At 45.6% G+C, this 19,395-nt stretch overlaps 2 protein-coding genes across 2 annotated transcripts; both read right to left on the bottom strand.

Annotated features, from left to right (window-relative positions):
• Positions 1-3,897: 3,897 nt before the first annotated feature.
• LOC136351638 (uncharacterized) lies at positions 3,898-12,805 on the bottom strand (the record flags this gene model as incomplete). Its single annotated transcript, XM_066303863.1, has 3 exons — positions 11,802-12,805; positions 10,993-11,400; positions 3,898-4,225 (listed from the first exon to the last, which is right to left on the bottom strand). Coding segments are annotated over exons 1-3 (1,740 nt in total), but the record flags the coding sequence as incomplete, so codon positions are not given.
• Positions 12,806-16,203: 3,398 nt separating this feature from the next.
• On the bottom strand, positions 16,204-18,377 carry LOC107278602 (uncharacterized). Its single transcript, XM_015793587.3, has one exon. The coding sequence runs from the start codon at positions 18,266-18,268 to the stop codon at positions 17,423-17,425; it is 846 nt and encodes a 281-aa protein (XP_015649073.1). The 5' UTR covers positions 18,269-18,377; the 3' UTR covers positions 16,204-17,422.
• Between the last annotated feature and the right edge of the window lie 1,018 nt (positions 18,378-19,395).

Here is a 19,395-nt window from a genome sequence, read left to right as displayed (position 1 = left end):
GTGATACTATATATATTCATTCTTGAATTTGTTTTTTTCTCAATGTGTAGGTTCAATTTAAATTTAATTTTGGTGGAATTGCTAGATGTGAAGTGCGGTGCGTGCCCGAGCGATAAGTGCTCGGCTTCCTCCTGACTTACCTCTCTTGAGAAATGGCTGAGAAGTGCTAATTAATCCGTATCTTGTTTCTCTTACTAGATTTAAACCTCTCTTATTATATTCTTACTACTTCCTCAGTTTATAATCATATTATAAGATTTTCTAGCATTACCTATATTCATATACTACATGTTAATAAGTGCCCCTTTGATTTGTAGGAAAAATATAGGAATTTTGGAGGATTTCAATCCTATGGAAAAAAAAATCCTATGAAGGTCTTTGAAACAAAGGATTGAATCCTATCCAATCCTTTAAAATTCCTATGGAATGGGTAATCCTATGCACATTTTGGAGGAAAGTTAGCAAGAGGTCTAACCTCTTGGAACATTTCCTCTGAGTCTATCTCTCTCATCTGATTCCTGCGTTTTTCCTGTGGTCCAATCAAACGGCCATTCCTGTGTTTTTCAAACCTCTGTTTTATAATTGTATTCTTGTCAGAATCCTGTGTTTTTCCTATTCCTCTATTTTTTCATTCCTACGATTTAAAGGGGGCCTGAATCTAGATACTGTGTCTAGATTCATTAACATCTATATAAATGAGAACAATGCTAGAAAGTGTTATAACCTGAAACGGAGATGGTATATTCTTAGATGTATAGGCTATTGCTTCCGTTTCTATGGGCAAAAAAAAAATACTATGTTAGTTTATCAATGATAATAACAAGTTTACCTTGTACTTAGATATATAAATCAGGACATATAGTGCCATAATTATGAAGGTAGTATATTCACATGTCACTAAACCAGTTTTCTCATTATTTTCATGATAGAAAAATCTGGATGTTACATTTTACTCCCTCCATCCCAAAATATAGAGCGTACCTGCTCTGGACACGGAGACGAAGGATATATGTACTTATCTTGCCCATCCCAACGCGCGACGCTTCGCTTCACGCGCGCCCTCGGCCTTCCCAGCGCGTAGCCCATCCCACGTCCTATTTTCGTGCACGTATCCCATATCCCACGTCCTATTTTCACGCGTTTATGAGACTTCTTGATCGCTCATGCTTGCCCGCGCGCGTTAATTTCTGGCCCCGCCCGCTGACAATAAAAATTTGGAAAGCATCAACTAAAATTAGCACCATGCATGCCAGTTTGATCGGAGATTTGGAAGGCGCCATCAACCAAATTAAATTTGGAAGGCATGAACGAAAATTAGCGCCACTTTGAGCTTATCCTATAAATGTGGGCAATGGCCATTCACAGTTCACACTTCACCTCTCTTTTTTCTTCTCTCGTAAACCCTCACATGGTTCAACGTAATGGCTGGTTTTGATCTGAATCAGCCTATCAATTGGGATGAAATTGACGATTTAGAGGGAGTTGTACCTTATTTGAACTATGATTTCGTTTGGGATCCCGGCAACGAAGGTGCTCATTCATGATTTGTTTTCCTTTTCTCTCTTTTGTAATCTGTCTTTTTTCGATCTGTACTTGTTTGATGATCCAATTTTGTTTCGAACGAACAGATGGAGAAGGTTCTGGAGAAGAGCGCAGCGACGGAGATGACGACGCCGGCGGCGGAGCGGACGCCGGCGACGGAGCGGAGGCCGTGGATGCAGCTGAAACCACAGGTACTCACTAGTCGTTTAGCTGTTTGAGCTCAAAGCCATTTGCATGCATGGCCTGTACAAGCTCAAAGCCTCAAAGCCATTTGCATGCAGCCATGCACAGTGCCATGCAAGCAAACCATAATAGGCATCAACATGCTAATTAAAGCCGTATGTATGCATGACTTATGTTTTTTATTTTGTTTACTGTTGCCTCCTTTAGTAAGCACGTACTAAGGCGTCATGAACTATATGTGCAGGTATAAATATCAGGAAGAGAAGGCACTACCCTCCTGATATGAAACGAAGCATATATGCTTTGTGTTTAGAGAGATCAACTAATGGCATCATAAAGGAGGGAGTGACCAAATCTGTTGCTAACGACATGCGGGTGGGGAAACTGTGGAGAGTTGTCCAACGTGTATGGCGGCCGCAAAAAAACTTCCCTTTAACGCTAATGCACTGGTGGAGAAACCCTTTGTAGTCCCGGTTCGTAACCCCCCTTTAGTCCCGGTTTCCAAACCGGGAGTACCAATCCGGGACTAAAGATCGCTATCTTTAGTCCCGGGTGAAATAACCGGGAGTAAAGATCGATCTTTAGTCCCGGTTGGTAACACCAACCGGGACTAAAGATGGCTCAGCCACGTGGCCGGCTGAGCCATCTTTAGTCCCGGTTGGTGTTACCAACCGGGACTAAAGATCGAGCTGTCCTTTTTTTTTTTGAATGGCCCTGTTGCTGCATGGTTTATATATATAGATATATATATATATATATATATATATATATATATATATATATATATATATATAAAAACCATGCATATATATGTTTCAATACATATATATGCATACATATATATATGTATATATATATATTATATTATATTATATGTATATACATGCATAATATATATGTATTTATACATATATATGTTATGCAAATGCATATGTATATAGATATATATATGACCAAAATATATTTACATTATAGAAAATGTGTACACATGCATATAGAAACATATGTAGTCATGTATTAATTACAATCCATTATATGTCCTAGCTAGCTACGATTTCGACGTAGTAGTAGTCGCTGCTAGCTCAGAAGCTAAGGACCGGTGAATTGTGTTTCCGTCGTAGTAGAATTCACCCTTGGGATCAAGGATTTCTTCGTTGATGAATCCCATGAGTTGTTCTTGAACCGCTGCGATAAATTCCTTGTGTGTTGTCAGGTTATCCCTCATACGAATAAACTATATGAATGTATGAAATTGATTAGTAATTAAACAAGAAATCGTTACGTAATGAAATTTTGAATTTATTTGTACGTACATCGAGCTCTCTTGTGGTGATGATTTGGTCTGCAAGGCAGTGGCAATACTCACACACGTAGTAGCCGCACAAGTTAGTTCCCTGCTTTTGCTTTGCGCACTACAAATAAATGACAAATTAACGGCGTGAGATCTAATTAATATACAGTTGTATGTATTAATTTGAATCGGAGAAATATAAATGTAGAGCATGTGTACTCACAGGAAATTTGAACTTCCGCCTAAGTCTTTCTCTCCATTTGCCGCGGACCAAATGACGGAACCGATACCAAGCCCTACATGGAGTTTAAAGCTATGATTCGTAGTAGCAATTAACATAACAAGATTTTCTTAATTAACAGAGGAACTTATGACGGTACCTGTCTATAAGTTCGAAAACCTTGTCAAACGTAGACTCTTTTTTATCCATTGAGTCATATACGTTGACGGTGCAGGCCGACAGGTCGAAGAGTAAAAGCACCCAGTGGAATCTGCAATGTGCGTGGGATGCATTACATATGAAACACTTAGCAAGTTCGTACGGGAATGAAATTTGGTATGTAGGAAGACAGTAAAATTGAACTAACTCTGTGTTGTACGGCAACAGTATGAACGTCTTGTAATGCTGCGCCTTCAGGAGATGGACGAGATTGTCCTCTGTTTCTTGTGGATATTGGTCGAGCATTGCGACGTTTACTCTCCGAGGGTCGATGAATCCAGTATCGAAAACCCTTTGCCGTCGGGCCCTTTGAATCTCCATTCTACAACGATAAAAGGGAGTATTTTATTTTATATAGTCTACTTATATACAAGGACCTAATTAATTAAAGGAGACGTATAGTAAGAAATCTAATTGAACGATATACTTACAAAATCCAGCAACTCATAATAGAGACGTCGAGGGCGTCCAGCTGGTATAGTTCGTAGATTCCCCTGAAATTGATCCAGAGAATGTCATCTCCTTGCAAGAAGTCCGTGTCCCTGATCCTCGCTCCGATCATCTCTCTACCGGTGGCGCTCATCTCCATGTACAGCTGATGGAACTTGTACATTTGTGTGGGTAGGGACTGCAGCAGCTCAGGCTTGACAAGCGGTTTACCGAGTTCGTACATGTATTTCACTTCCGCCTTTTCGATTGGTGCGACTCCTAGCAATTGATCCGTAGTTAGACCGGTGTCAGTAATAAATTGTTCTATCGTCATTTCTTTACCGGTCACCAATGGCTCGATCTCCTGGTTTGGTTGCTCTCCAAGCTGAGGGACTGGTTTGGACTTTCCAGAAGATGCTTTCTTCAGCGTTCGCTCATAGTCCGATAGCTTGATGGCCTCCTTGACAGATGCAGACATACCCCTGAAGAAGTTCTTAACACTGGGGTCTATAGGAATCTTCTTTTCTGGACTTCGAGGCTTGAATTGTCTCTTGACTTCTGATGCAACGTAAGCGTCAAGCTCCTCTTGCGTGCAATCGTACCCCGGGTCCTTGTTCTTGGCGGCGTCAACTTTCGCCTTCTTCGTTGCCCTTGTGTGGGCAGGCGATGGAGCTGGGGGGGCCCTTGACTTTGAAGGTGCCGGAAGAGGAGCTTGCGGAGGAGTATGTGTAGGAGCCCGAGGAGGAGTCGGTGCAGGATCCTGAGGAGGAGTCGGTGCTGGAGCCTGAGGTGGAGACGGTGCTGGCGGAGCATGAGGAGGAGACGGTGCAGGATCCTGAGGAGGAGATGGCGGAGCCGGAGGAGATGGTGCACGAGACGCCGCTTGTCGCCCAGGGAGGATGATGTACCGCCTGCGCCATAGAATAATGGCATGGCTTGTGTCTCGTAGATGCGTCTCACCGTCTCCTCCAGGGTAATCCAGCTCGAGGTCCTCGTACGCGCCTTCGACCAACTCAACTTCGACCTTCGAGTATCCTGCTGGAATCGGCCTGCAGTGGTAAGTACCTAAAGGGTCCGTTGGGATGGCCATGCCCGACGCCACCTTCATGTTGTGAGAGATTATTTATTAGTAATCAACATATATAAGCAGCAACTAGCGGAATGGCTAAATCTTACCTTTATTGATAAGTTCTTGAAAGGAATATGTAGCTCACATGGTGTCCGCTGAGTGATGTCATCAACGGGACAGGTCGATTCGTCCTGTGTTTGCATGGCGTCCATGCTCTGTGATCCTACCTGCCCCGTTGAGGCGCAGCTGCTACGGTTTCCTGACGGGCTCACCATTGCAGGAGGAATGGTCAGCTGGGGATCATGGGACCGATGTGCGGCCATGCGTTCATCAACCTTCCTTGCCACCTCCTCTTGCATGTTGAGTTCGTAGCTCGATACCCGGAACTCTAGGTCTGCAATCTTCGCCTCGGTATCTCTCTTGCTCCTCATCCGACTCCTGTACGTGTGGATGTCCTCCTTGAAACCAATCTTCCAAGGAATCACCCCTTTCCCTTGTGTTCGTCCTGGATGCTCTGGAGTCTGCAGGGCGAGTGTCAGCTCGTCCCTATCTCTGTCTGGTCGGAACGTGCCCTGAGAGGAGGCTTCCACTGCATCTGTTAGTCGTCGCGCAGCCTCTCGTATCTGATCGCCGAAGACCAGTGAGCCATCAGCTGGGTTGAGCGTTCCACCGTGAGCATAGTACCAGAACTTCGATCGTTCCGGCCAATTGGCTGTTGCCGGTTCGATACCCCTCTCAATCAAGCTAGCCTCCATCTCCTCCCACTTCGGCATCGCGATGCTATAGCCTCCTGACCCCAAGTGGTGATGGTACTTCTTCTTGGCGGCATTTTCTTTGTTTCTTTCCATCATCGCCTGCCCTTGTTCACCTGTCTTATATGCAACGAACTCGTCCCAGTGATCCCTTAGCTTTGGGAATGTGTCGAAGTTCGGTGTCTGCCCCTTCAGTATATACTTCTGGTACAGATCTCCCTTCAAGCTCTGAAACTGTTCTGCCATTTTCTTCAGAGTCCACCTTTTCACTTTGTCCTCTGTACCCGCAGGAAGGGTGAATGTCTCGAGCATTGTGGTCCACAGCATCTCTTTCTCCGAATCTGGGACAAAGCTCTCATGATCTCCGCGTGCCCTTGTTCTTCGCCAGTACACCGTACTGACAGGCACGTTATCCCGCACAACCCAACCGCTGTGACGTACATAGTTCTTGGCGGCTTCGGCCGGGGCACTAGGACGTCCATCTTCTTCCACTTCCGTTATGATGTGCCGACCCTCAAGCTTCTTCGCTGCACCTCGTTGCCCGCGTGCCCTCTTCTGTCCAACGGAGGGTTGACTACCACTAGCCTCCTCCTCCTGGTTCCCCTCCACATCCCTTTCCACGTGCCCCTGCTGGTTCCCCTCCGCATCCCTCTCCACGTTCCCTTCCTCGTTCAAGTACTGGTTTGGATCCTTGTTCCCCTCTTCTTCATTCCAGTACTGGCTGCTTCCCTCCGCGATTGTATCGTACAATATCTGTTCCTCATCGCGGTCAGCCATCTGTTGATACAAGAAACATCTGCTAAGTCACGAGACATTTATGTTTTAACAATCTAAGTCATGTATGCTAAGTGTAAATGTCGTACATTAGAACCCTACACAACCTTACGTGCTAAGTCTAATTACAAATCGTGATATAAGCTAAGTCTAGGTGACGTATATTATACAACCCTAGCTAGTAAATAATTATATACTAAGTCTAATTACAAATAAAATTATCTTATATTAAAACTCAAATAATATTACATGCTAAGACTAAAATAGTCATGTATATGCTAAGTGTTTCGTGCGTAAATGCTAAGTCTAATTAAGACTACAATAGTCAATTGCTACTTGTCGCACCAATTCCGTAGTCAATAATTACATACTAAGTCTAATTACAAATAAAGTAATCTTATATTAAAACTCAAATAATATTACATGCTAAGACTAAAATAGTCATGTATGCTAAGTGTTTCGTGCGTATATGCTAAGTCTAATTAAGACTACAATAGTCAATTGCTACTTGTCGCACCACTTCCGTAGTCAATAATTACATACTAAGTCTAATTACAAATAAAGTAATCTTATATTAAAACTCAAATAATATTACATGCTAAGACTAAAATAGTCATGTATGCTAAGTGTTTCGTGCGTATATGCTAAGTCTAATTAAGACTACAATAGTCAATTGCTAGGAGTCGCACCAATTCCGTAGTCAATAATGTCATACTAAGTCTAATTTGCAATAAAATAATCTTATATTAAAACTCAAATAATATTAGAACACTACACAATCTTATATGATAAGTCTAATTACAGGTCTAATAATCTTAATTAATTGCATTACAAATATAACAATCATTTATATTATTACGTCACTTGCCTCCTCCAATTCCTTCTAGGGCTAGCTCTTCCACTCAGGCTTGACGGACGACTCCGACAACACGTCTTTTCTGCAAGATACAAAAAGATGTATTAGGATAAATGCGAAGTAACATATATATATATATATATATATATATATATATATATATATATATATATATATAGATATATATTGCATTTCACGTTAACGTTCGCTCGTTCACGTTCGTTCGCTTGTTCTCATTCACGTTCGTTCCCTCGTTCTCGCTTGTCTTCGTTCGATTGTTCTCGTTCTCGCTCTCGTTCGTTCGATCGTTCTCGTTCTTGTTCACGTTCTCGCGGCAACGTACGTTGACGTGTTCGTTCTCGCTCTCGTTCGTTCGATCGTTCTCGTTCTCGTTCGTTAACGGCGGTGTGGCGGCATCGGGGCGGCGGTTGGCGCGGCGGCGTGGCGGCGGCGGCGGCGGCGGCGGCGGCGTGGCGACGGCGGCGGCGGCGTGGCGTTGCGGGGCCGTGGCGGCGGCGGCGTGGCATGGCGGCGGCGGCATTGCGCGCGCGGCGGCGAAGGCGGCGGCGGCGTGGCGACGGCGGCGGCGGCGGCGTGGCGTTGGCATGCGGCGGCGGCGTTGCGCGGTGGCAAAGGCGGCGGCGTGGCGTGCCGGCGGCGGCATTGCGCGCGCGGCGGCGAAGACGGCGGCGTGGCGTGCCGGCGGCGGCTTGGCGCGGCGTCGGCGTGGCGCGTCGTCGTCGTGGCGCGGCGTCTCGTGGCGGGCGGCGCGACGGAGAGAGATCGAGATCGGAGAGATCGAGATGAAGGGAGATCTGGCGGCGGCGGCTCTCACCCCAGAGATGCGGCGGCAGCGGAGGAGGCGGAGGCAGCGGCTAGGACGACGAGCTCGAGACGACGGCGAGATACGGCGGCGTCGGCACGGGGATTTGCCCTAGGCAGTGGCGGCGAAGGAGAGAGGCCGAGAGAGATCGATCGGCCGAAAACGTCTAAGTGTTGGTGAAGAAGACGAGGGCGCACCGGGAATATATATACCCCCGGATCTTTACTCTTGGTTGTTCTCAACAACCGGGACTAAAGATATCTTTAGTCCCGGTTGTTGATAACAACCGGGAGTAAAGAAAAGATCTTTACTCCCGGTTGTTGAGAACAACCGGGACTAAAGATATCTTTAGTCCCGGTTGTTCTCAACAACCGGGAGTAAATATCTTTTCCCGCTATTTCGAAATTCTTTTTAAACCCGGTTAGGGTTAAGAACCGGGACTAAAGATTATAGCACTGCATATGATTTTCGCTTACATATGTGTTTATAAAATAGAAGTTAATGCATTAACATTATTTAAAGTACAAAGATTAATGACAATTACTTCGAAAAATTATTTTTGTCTGTAATAAATTAAGTGGATAAATCGTAATAAGCAAATATATGACTTATAATTAATAAAAATTCCAATATATATATATATATACTTAGCATATATATGAATGATATTATTATATTGGTAAAAACTCTAATTAAGATATATATGTACATACTGCATGATTTAAAATTAATAAAAATTGTAATCATCATATATACTTAGCGTAGGAATTATATTAAATTAAATGCTAAAAACTCTAATTAACATATGTAAATGCCACATGCATGATTTAAACCTTTTAAAAATTCGAATAGTCATATATAAGTAGCATATGAAAGATAGTAAATTAAATTGTGAAAAACTCTAATATATGAATGATAGTTTTAAAAATATATTAAATTTAATACTTTTAAAAATTCTCCAGTCAATTATAATTAGCATATGAATGATAGTAAATTAAATGTTAAAAACTCTAATTAACATATGAAATTGCCACTTGCGTGATTTAAAACTTTTAAAAATCCTCTAGTCAATTATAATTAGCATATGAATGCTAGTAAATTAAATGTTAAAAACTCTAATTAACATACATATGAAATTGCCACCTGTGTGATTTAAAACTTTTAAAAATTGTAAGTATCACATATAACTAGCATATACATGATTTAAACTTGTTGAAACCTCTAATAATCATGCGTAATTAACATATGCCATACATCAATTGATTTATATGGATAATCAATACATCCAAAATAGTTTACATCGTGTACACAATAATTACGGCATTACATCGGCGGTGACGGTTGACCGCACGTACTTTCTCCTCACTATTGTTCCCTCCTTGTGATCGCTGCGTGAGTAAGGGGTGTCTTCATTTGATAGGAGGATGCTAGGGTCAATCGTCACCGTGAAAGGGGGTTGCCCATCCAACTGATCGTAATCCTCGTCAGTCTTGTCCTCAACTCCGACGATTTTTCTTTTGCCTGGGAGAACCACTTGACGCTTAGGCTCATCAGGCCCTCTGCCCTTCTTTCCTTTGCTAGACATGTCCTTCACGAAAAAGACTTGCGTTACATCATTGGCAAGGACAAAAGGTTCGTCCGAGTATCCAACCTTGTTAAGGTCAACAGTTGTCATCCCACTGTCATAAATCATTACGCCTCCACTAGTCAACCTAACCCATTGGCACCGGAACAGAGGAACCTTGAGAGGACCATAGTCAAGTTCCCATATGTCCTCGATGGCACTGTAATACGTGGCAGTTGTTCCATCGTGTCCCATGGCATCGACACGAACAGCGCTGTTTTGGTTCGTGCTCTTCATGTCTTGGGCTCTCGTGTAGAATGTGTACCCATTGATCTCATATCCCTGGAATGTCGCAATCGACCCAGACGGTCCCCTCGCCAGGAAGGCAAGTTGTTGGTTGATCGACTCGTTACCCATGAGATGTTGTCGTAGCCACGCGGGGAAAGTATCAATGTGATACCGTGTAATCCATGCATCGGACTTACCGATGTTCCTGGCGCGAACTAGAGCCAAGTGCTCCTCGATGTAAGGAGCTACCAATGAAGAGTGTTGCAGAACAGTGAAATGGGCTTTACGGAATAAATTGTTGTCTACCGTCATTATTGTTTTCCTTCCGAGAGTTCCCTTTCCCCGTAGTCTCCCTTCATGGCGTGATTCAGGTACCCCGATTGGGCGAAGGTCTTGGATAAATTCTACGCAAAATTCGATGACCTCCTCTGTTCCATAACCCTTGGCGATGCTTGCCTCTGGACGAGCACGGTTACGAACATACTTCTTCAGAACGCCCATGTACCTCTCGAAAGGAAACATGTTGTGTAGGTACATAGGCCCGAGAATACGGATCTCTTTCACAAGGTGACAAAGCAGATGCGTCATTATATTGAAAAATGAAGGTGAAAATATCAACTCAAAACTGACGAGACATTGCACCACTTCATTCTGAAGGGCTTCTAATCTATCCGGATCGATGACCTTCTGCGAAATTGCGTTCATGAATGCACATAGCTTTGTTATTGTTGCCCGGACATTGTCTGGAAGGATACCCCTTATTACAACTGGTAGCAGTTGTGTCATCAACACGTGACAGTCATGAGACTTTAGGTTTGTGAACTTCTTCTCCTTCGTGCTTATTATTCGCTTGATATTCGTGGAGTATCCAGACGGTACCTTTATGCTCTCCAAGCATTCAAACATACTTTCCTTCTCTGCCTTGCTAAGAGTGTAGCTGGCTGGACTCAAGTAATGGCTTCCTTTCTCCTTTGGTTCCGGGTGAAGGTCGCCGCGTTGTTCCATATGCTTCAGATCATTACGTGCTTCCAGTGTATCTTTCGACTTTCCGTATACACCTAGGAAGCCAAGAAGGTTTACGCAAAGGTTCTTAGTGAGGTGCATCACGTCGATTGCGTGGCGTACGTCCAAGAATTCCCAATATGGTAACTCCCAAAATATAGAGTTCTTTTTCCACATCGCCGCGTGACCATCTTCGCTCTCTATATGCTGGCTTCCAGGCCCCTTTCCGAACACTACTTTAAGATCTTTAACCATAGCAAACACTGTTTTCCCGCTGCGATGTTTAGGCTTCGTACGGTGGTCGGCCTTATGTTCGAAGTGCTTGCCTTTCTTCCGTACCGGGTGGTTTGCTGCAAGGAATCGACGATGACCCATGTATACAACCTTCCTACAGTGCTTAAGATACGTACTTTCTGTTTCATCCATACAGTGAGTGCAAGCCTTGTACCCCTTGTTGGACTGTCCGGATAGGTTGCTAAGTGCAGGCCAATCGTTGATGGTTACGAGCAGCAGCGCTCGTAGGTTAAACTCATCCTGTTTGTCCTCGTCCCACACGGGGACACATTCCTTCTTCCACAACTGTTTAAGATCTTCGACCAGTGGTCTTAGGTACACGTCGATGTCGTTACCAGGTTGCTTGGGGCCTTGAATAATAATCGGCATCATTATGTACTTCCTCTTCATGCATAGCCAGGGGGGAGGTTGTAGATACACATCGTAACGGGCCAAGTGCTATGGCCGCTGCTCATCTCTCCAAATGGATTCATGCCATCCGTACTCAAACCAAACCGTATGTTTCGTGCGTCCTTTCCAAATTCTTTAAATTTTCTGTCGATGTTTCGCCACTGCGAACCATCGGCGGGGTGTCTCAGCATCCCGTCCTGTTGACGCTCTTCAGCGTGCCATCGCAACATTCTAGCATTCCCCTTGTTCCTGAACAAACGCCTTAGCCGTGGTATTATAGGGAAATACCACATCACCTTAGCAGGAATTCTCTTCTTTGTTAGCTGCCCGTCAACTTCTCCTGGATCGTCCCGTCTAATCTTGTATCGTAGTGCTTTGCAAACAGGGCATGCTTCTAGGTTCTCATACTCCTCACCGCGATATAGGATACAATCGTTCGGACATGCGTGAATCTTATGAACTTCCAGTCCTAACGGGCAGACTATCTTCTTAGCCTCGTACGTTGTCTCGGGCAATTTGTTTCCCCCTGGAAGAATGTTCTTGACGAGTTTCAATAAATCGCCAAATGCCTTGTCACTAACCCCATTTTTTGCCTTCCATTGCAACAACTCCAGAGTGGTATCCAACTTTTTGTGCCCCTGCTCGCAACCTGGGTACAACGAAGTTCTGTGGTCCTCCAACATCTTGTCCAATTTATGGGCCTCCTTTTCACTTTCGCAGTCCTCCCTGGCGTCCTGCAACATCTGACCAAGATCATCCGCAACGTCGTTACCATCAGCAGCTATTTCCTCCTCGCCCGTTTGATTTCCTTCAAATCCAACATACTGAGCAAAGTCCGGAATATTGTCGTCTTCCACTTCATCTTCTTCCATTTCAACACCTTGCTCTCCGTGGGATGTCCAACAATTATAGCTTGGCATGAACCCCGACTCAAACAAGTGGAAATGAATAGTCCTGGATGCAGAATACTCCTTCTGATTTTTACACTTATTGCATGGACAACAAATAAAACCCCTTTGCCTGTTAGCTTCGGCCACTCTCAAAAAATAGTGCACGCCGTCAATAAACTCTTTGGACCGCCGGTCAGCGTACATCCATTGCCGATCCATCTACATGAGTCAAAAAAACCGTACACAAATAATTATTCTTACAATAACGACAGTCATACAATAATTATAAGATATCTTTATTCATACAAAAATCATAAAATATTACACCAAATAATTCTTAAAAACTATTTGTAAAGTTTTAAACTAATTTTAATGTGTTTTACTTCTTTTAATTTTCATTTTAGTTTGTTTTCTATTATTTAAGATTAACTTTCACTAGAGTTTTCCTTCTCAACTATTTTATAAAACCTTGTTTAGCAAATGAACTAAATTTCTATATATTCTTTCTTCCCCACACACATTTTCTCTCTCATCAACTTACAACTAAATTTTGGAGACAAAAAAAGTGTGCAAAACATAGGTGCAAATGTAGTATGACAAAAAAAAAACATTGGAGGATGAAGTTGCAAACCTTTTAGGCACCTCCGATTTGTATGTAATCACCAAAATAAATTTAATAGAAATTTTGGCATGACCTCCCCTCTTTTTTGAAGAAATTTTGAAGCTTGCTCGGGCAGCTGGAGGAGGAAGAAGACATATATATATAGGGGTGAGACTTTAGTCCCGGTTGGTAGCACCAACCGGGACTAAAGATCCCGGGGGGGGGGCCTGACATGACCTGACAGCATTCGAACTGGGACTAAAGATGATCTTTAGTCCCGGTTGGTAACACAAACCGGGACTAAAAATCAAATATGCCCGTTACCCTTTTGAACCGGGACTAAAGATCATCTTTAGCCCCGGTTTTTATTACATCCGGGAATATTGTGGAAATCGGCCGACCGACGAAAGATGGTTTCTCCACCAGTGAATGGCATCGAAGATGTGCCGCTTAGACAGCGCCATACTATCAAAGACCTCGCCAACGCTTTGCAAATGTCACTACAAAGAAAACAATTTTTCATAGCGTCACTATAATTTTCCCTGACGGTTATATGCTAAAACCGTCATAAAAACATAAGGAGGGGTGGGGGTATAGGACCGCCAGTGAAAACTGATTTTCTCTGGTGGCCATGTTAAGACGTCCGCCATAAAAAATACTCTATTTTTCGAGGCGGACCTCTTAAGTATCCGCCAGCGAAAACCAATATTTTCATTGGCGGTTACTAAACAGTTCCGCCAGCGAAAAAACAGAGCCCGCTAAAAAAATTTGACGACATTTAAAATCTGCGCGGGCTGAGATATTTTCCCTCACCCACCCATATAGCAGGCCAAACGGGCGGCCCGGCCCAGCACGACACGGCACGCCGACGGCACGGCCCACTACGGCACGGCCCGTTAGGCACGGCTCCTGTAGCGGGCCGTGCCGTGCCGGCCCACGTGCCAAGGCCACGGCCCAAGCACGGCCCAAGAAGGTGCTGGGCCGTGCCGGGCCGGCACGGCTACTGTAGTGGCACGTGGGCTGGTAGCCGGCCCACTAGTACATGTGGCCCATAAAAATTGAAATTTGAGGGGAAAAAAAGAAAAAAGGCAGAAAAAACATAATATAAAGGAAAAAATGATAAATATAGGATAAATGTGAGGAAAATTTAGGAAATATATCATAAAATATATGGTACAAATAGGATAAAATGTGGAAAAAAATAAAAAAATATGAGAAATATATGGGAAAAATTAGAAAATCGTAGAAAAAATAAATGGGCCGGTGGGCCGTGCCATGCCTGGGCCGTGCCGTGCCGGCACGCTACAGTAAACGTGCCGTGCCGTGCCAGCCCACGGGCTGAGGCATCGGCCCAAACACGGCACGGGATAACGGGCCGTGCCGGCACAGCCCACAGGCTGGCGTGCCGTGCCGGGCCTGGGCCGGCTACAGTACTGCCGTGCTCGGGCCGGCCCGGCTTGGCACGGCCCATTTGGCCAGGTATACCCACCCACCCGGCACCCACCCACCCACTACCTCTCTCTCCTCAATCTCCTCTCTACCCACCCACCTCCCTCTCCTCCTCCCCCCCCCACCTCTCTCCAGTCTCCCCTCCTCCTTCCTTGCGCCCCCAACCTCCTCCTTGGAGGGGCGCGGCGCCAATGACGGCGACCACGACTGGCGGGATCCCCGCTGCCGGGGAGGACGGGTGCGGGGAGGACAGATCCGCCCCAGCGGCGGCGCGGATGTGCACGGCGACGACGGCGACTGGCGACGGCGACGACGGCGACCTCGACAGAAGCGGCGACGACGGCGACCACGAAGGAAGTGGCGGGACCGCGCCCTCCCATCCCCTCCTCTCCCCTCTCCCAGATCGGTCCGAGGGGAGGAGGCTGCCGCCGGGAAGAACGGGCGCTGGGAGGACGGATCCGCCCGGCCGGCGGCGCGGATGTGCACGGCGACCACGAAGAAAGCGGCGGCGCCACGCCCTCCCATCCCCTCCTCTCCCCTCTCCCAGATCAGTCCGAGGGGAGGAGGCCGTCGCCGGGGAGGACGGGCGTGGGGAGGACGGATCCGCCCGGCCGGCGGTGCGGATGTGCACGGCGACGACGGCGACTGGCGACGGCGACAACGGCGACCACAACGGAAGCGGCGACGACGGCGACCACGAAGGAAGCGGCGGCGCCGCGCCTTCCCATCCCCTCCTCTCCCCTCTCCCATATCTGTCCGATGGGAGGAGGCCGCCGCTGGGGAGGACGGGCGCGGGGAGGACGGATCCGCCCCGGCGGCGGCTCGAGGAGCACGGATCCGCCCCGGCGGTGGCGCGGGGAGCACGACCGCGGGGCCTCGACCTCGTCACGACCGACGCCGTCGGGCCGCGGGCGGTGGTGCTCGGATTTCTGTGAATTTATGTAGATTTGTGTGCATTTGTGTGGATTTCTGTTGATCGTGAATGGAAAATATCGGTTGATTTGTGTGCAATGTGAATGGAAAATTCTGACTGTTTTTATTGTAAATTGTTGATGTAAATTTATGTGAATTTGTGAATCGAGGAGTGGATTTGGGAATAATTTGAAACGGTGTTGACGGAGGCAAACGGAGCGGTGTTGCTCTGTCATTTTTTTTAACTTGGGCCACTATTTTCGCTGGCGGTTGTTATAACACAACCGCCAGCAAAAATTGTTTTTCGCTGGCGGCCGGTATAACACAACCGCTAGTGAAAATCGATTTTCGCTGGCGGCCGATAACCGCTAGCAAAGATTTTGATCTTCACTAGCATTCCGCCAGCAAATCTAAATTGGCCGCCACGAAAGATGGTTTTTGTAGTAGTGTGTTGAAAAGCACATTGCATAGGCGTTTGAAGGAAGGGAGGTTTAAGCGCCATACAAATGCCATAAAGTTCACCTTAACTGAAGATAATATGAAGGCCCGTGTCCGATTTTGCATACAAATGCTTAATAGCCAAAGCATACCGGATTAGTTATTGCTTTGCTAACATACCACAAAATAAAGTATTATGCAAGAAGACAGGAACAGATTGTTGATAAGCTAACATCTCAATTAAGTTATTTTTTAGGATTTTACAACTTGTTACTGACGGAGGAAGTAGTTCTTACTTTGCGGGCACACACTAGAAAACCAAAGTACAAGCAAAGCGATTATAATATATACTCTGTACAGAGGATAATGAAATTGTAATGCAAAGATTAAAACTACAAAGTATAGCATCTGGGTGAATTTTTTTTTTGGAGTAGTTTCCAGAAGTCTGAAGTGAAATTCAAACTTTTTTTTTTGGCAGGAAATTAGCCTGTCACCATCATCACCAAAAGACGACCATAGAGTGAGTGTTGACTAGAGCACAAACCTTTAAGCGCGTAACCAATGGTGAGAAAGAGTCAACTGAAATGCCTAAGTTATTGAGGTGAATTTTCCATAGCAATTGCATTGAACTCATCATCATCCTTCAAATAATTCATCCAACAACTCCTTCAACTGCTCGGGCGTGGACTTGGGCGGTTGATTGTGCATTCCCCTTGCTGCTCGCTCCTCTAGATACATGCTATAGTGTGTGACGACTTTCTGGACGATGGCTTGACGCAGTCTCTGCCGAAGGTCAGGGTTTGGAACCTTCCAAAACTTGTGATTTGTGTAGGTTCTTTGGAATTCTGACTCAAACCTATCAAGTGACAAGTATCTTCGAAAGCCGAAAGGTTTGCCGGCTCTTGTCTTTCCAAGACTAATAGAAGGGTTTTCAATGAACAGGCAACTCAGCAGAGGGGACCAGGAGACATGGAGGTAAGTATCTATGTACCTCTGTGTCATGCTTGTTTCTATCAGGGCCGAAGATGGCAGGTCCATGGATTCAACGCGGCGCAAGACAAGCTGCCAATTGTTGAGCAAGAATATGCACCGCAATCCCGGGTCCGAGATGAGAAGGGATGCTTCCTCGAGCTTGCTCCTGAGGCAGGAGATCATATCGGTGATTAGGTTCACCACCGCGTTGAAGCCCTCGGTGTCGGAGATGAACAAGCGGAAGTGGTGATCCTGTAGGATGAATTTGAGCACGTCTCCGTTGCACCAAACAAGTGCGATGTAGTTCATCATCAGCTGCGTCCGGTGAGACTTGCCAGAAGGTGTCCATCAGGAAGGATGCCCGAACCTTCTCCATCATTCCCCAGATAGCATCACTCAGCTTGGACCTCTTCCGCGAGAAGATGCCATTGATGGCGTCGTCAAATGCCGGCCCCGGCCGCGCCTCATTCTTCCCGGAGCCGGAGCCGGAGGACATCGGATGCCTCTTTGAAGAAGGCGAGGACGGTTGGCGAGGCGTCGGAGAAGCAGTCGTAGAGGTACAGCATCCCCGGGAGCATCTCCGGCTCCCGGTGGCGGCGGCGGTGGTCGTCGTTGAGAGCGGCTAGTGTGATGGCGTCGACGAAGGCCAGCATCCTGAGGATGCTCGCCTCCGCGAACTGCACAACCTCCTGCACGCACACGAAGTCCGGCAGCTCCGGTGCCGGTGACCTGTTGCCTGCCGATCCCTTTGTGCGAAGCAGGAAGGCATCGTCGTCGTCGGTGCCGGCGAGTGATGACGACGACCTTCTGTCTCGGAGCTCGAGCAGCGTCATGGAGAGGACCTGCACCATGATTAGGAGAGCTCTCATCCACCGCTCCATCAACGCCATCAAATCTTCGACGGAGGAGGAGTCTAGATCTCTTTGTCCGGCGTGGAGGAGCAGAACCCACTCGACGTCCAGCTGCGAGAACCACTTGTGGAGGAGAGCTTCGTCATGGCGGCGGCGGCCGAACGCCCGGATGAGTCCTTGCGTGTAGTTGTCGCGGACCATCTGGTGGAGCCCGGATGACGCCGCCGGAGCCGGAGAAGCTGACCAGCGGCCGCTGCCGCCGCCCCAAGGGGATGACATGCAAGAAGACGACAACGTCGAGGGCGCCGGGCTCGAAGCCGTGGAGCTATCGCTGGACCAGCCTAATTCTCCGGCAGCGCTGCTGATCTGCGGGAAGAAGAGGCCGCCGCCCCTCCTCATCGACCACCGATGCTGATGGGGCCGCCCCTCCAAATCCATGAACGACGCCAAGGCCTCCATGAACGCGTACTGTATACAAGAATGAAATCTGTGATCGATCGCCGCGAGCACGTGCCTCCCCGGGCCGATCTCGTCAGTACTATATACTATACTACTGAGGATTTTCCTCGACCTCGCCTACTCTACCTAGCCAATTAATACTACTTGCCTATTAATTACTTATCGGCTATCGCCTATCGCGTCGCGTGCCACCGTAAACACGTCAGTAGCCGCGGAACCCTCCATCGCGACGTACGCGTTAAGTATCCCGCACTCCGTTAGGAACAGTTCATGGTAATTAGCCTCTCGGTTTGGGTACTGCTACACGTGGTGACGTGCATGCTGATTTTCCTCTTAGACATTCATGTCTTTTTCTTTCTTCTTATAAAGTTTTCTCTCAAATTATTTATCTAATCTACAATCCGATTACACCATTGTGTTCGTTATAATTAAATCTTCACAGCAAGATCTTACATGATTATATTACGATGAAAAAATATTTATATTTGTAAATTACTTTTATTATATACGTAAGTTACTTTTATCATATAGTATATAAGTTACTTTTAGATTTGACTAAGTTACTTCTTAGACATATAAAAGTAAATTCAATAAAGTCTAAAAGTAATTTACATATATTATAAAAGTATCTTAAAACAAAACGGAAGTAACTTTGTAATGACATTAGAAGTAAATTCGTTGCAGGGATAAAAATATAACTTTATCTAGATATTAAAATTAATCAGCACAGATCAACACGCGTAAGTTTAACAATTTTTAAAAGTAACTTCAATGTTAATTAGAAGTAACTTTTGCATGGTTCAGAAGTAACTCTCTATAAATCTGTTTAATCACTGATTGTTTTTTTCCTTTCATTTTTGTTTTTTTTTATGTAGAATGAGAAAAGAAGATAAAACCGTTGATGGATTGTAAATAACATTGATAGAATAAATAATAAGAATTAACCATGTATAAGATGTAATAGTTTCTTTATAACATGTAATAAATTACTTTTAAATTAATAAAATGAGAATATTTTCAATATGAATATTGTTTTGTCACATATTTTGAGTGGAGTAAAATGATGCAAATAGATCTTAAAAACAATATGTGATTTAAAAGATATAAGTTATTAAAGAGATTAAAAA

Source organism: Oryza sativa, chromosome 8, assembly GCF_034140825.1.
Source record: "Oryza sativa Japonica Group chromosome 8, ASM3414082v1".
Taxonomy (NCBI): Eukaryota; Viridiplantae; Streptophyta; class Magnoliopsida; order Poales; family Poaceae; genus Oryza; species Oryza sativa.
The sequence above is the reverse complement of the archived record's forward strand: the minus strand, read 5'-3'. Positions and strand labels throughout refer to the sequence as shown.

Excerpts from the sequence above, each read along its gene's own strand:
- LOC107278602 (XM_015793587.3), bottom strand. The coding sequence starts at position 18,268 with ATGGAGGCCTTGGCGTCGTTCATGGATTTGGAGGGGCGGCCCCATCAG.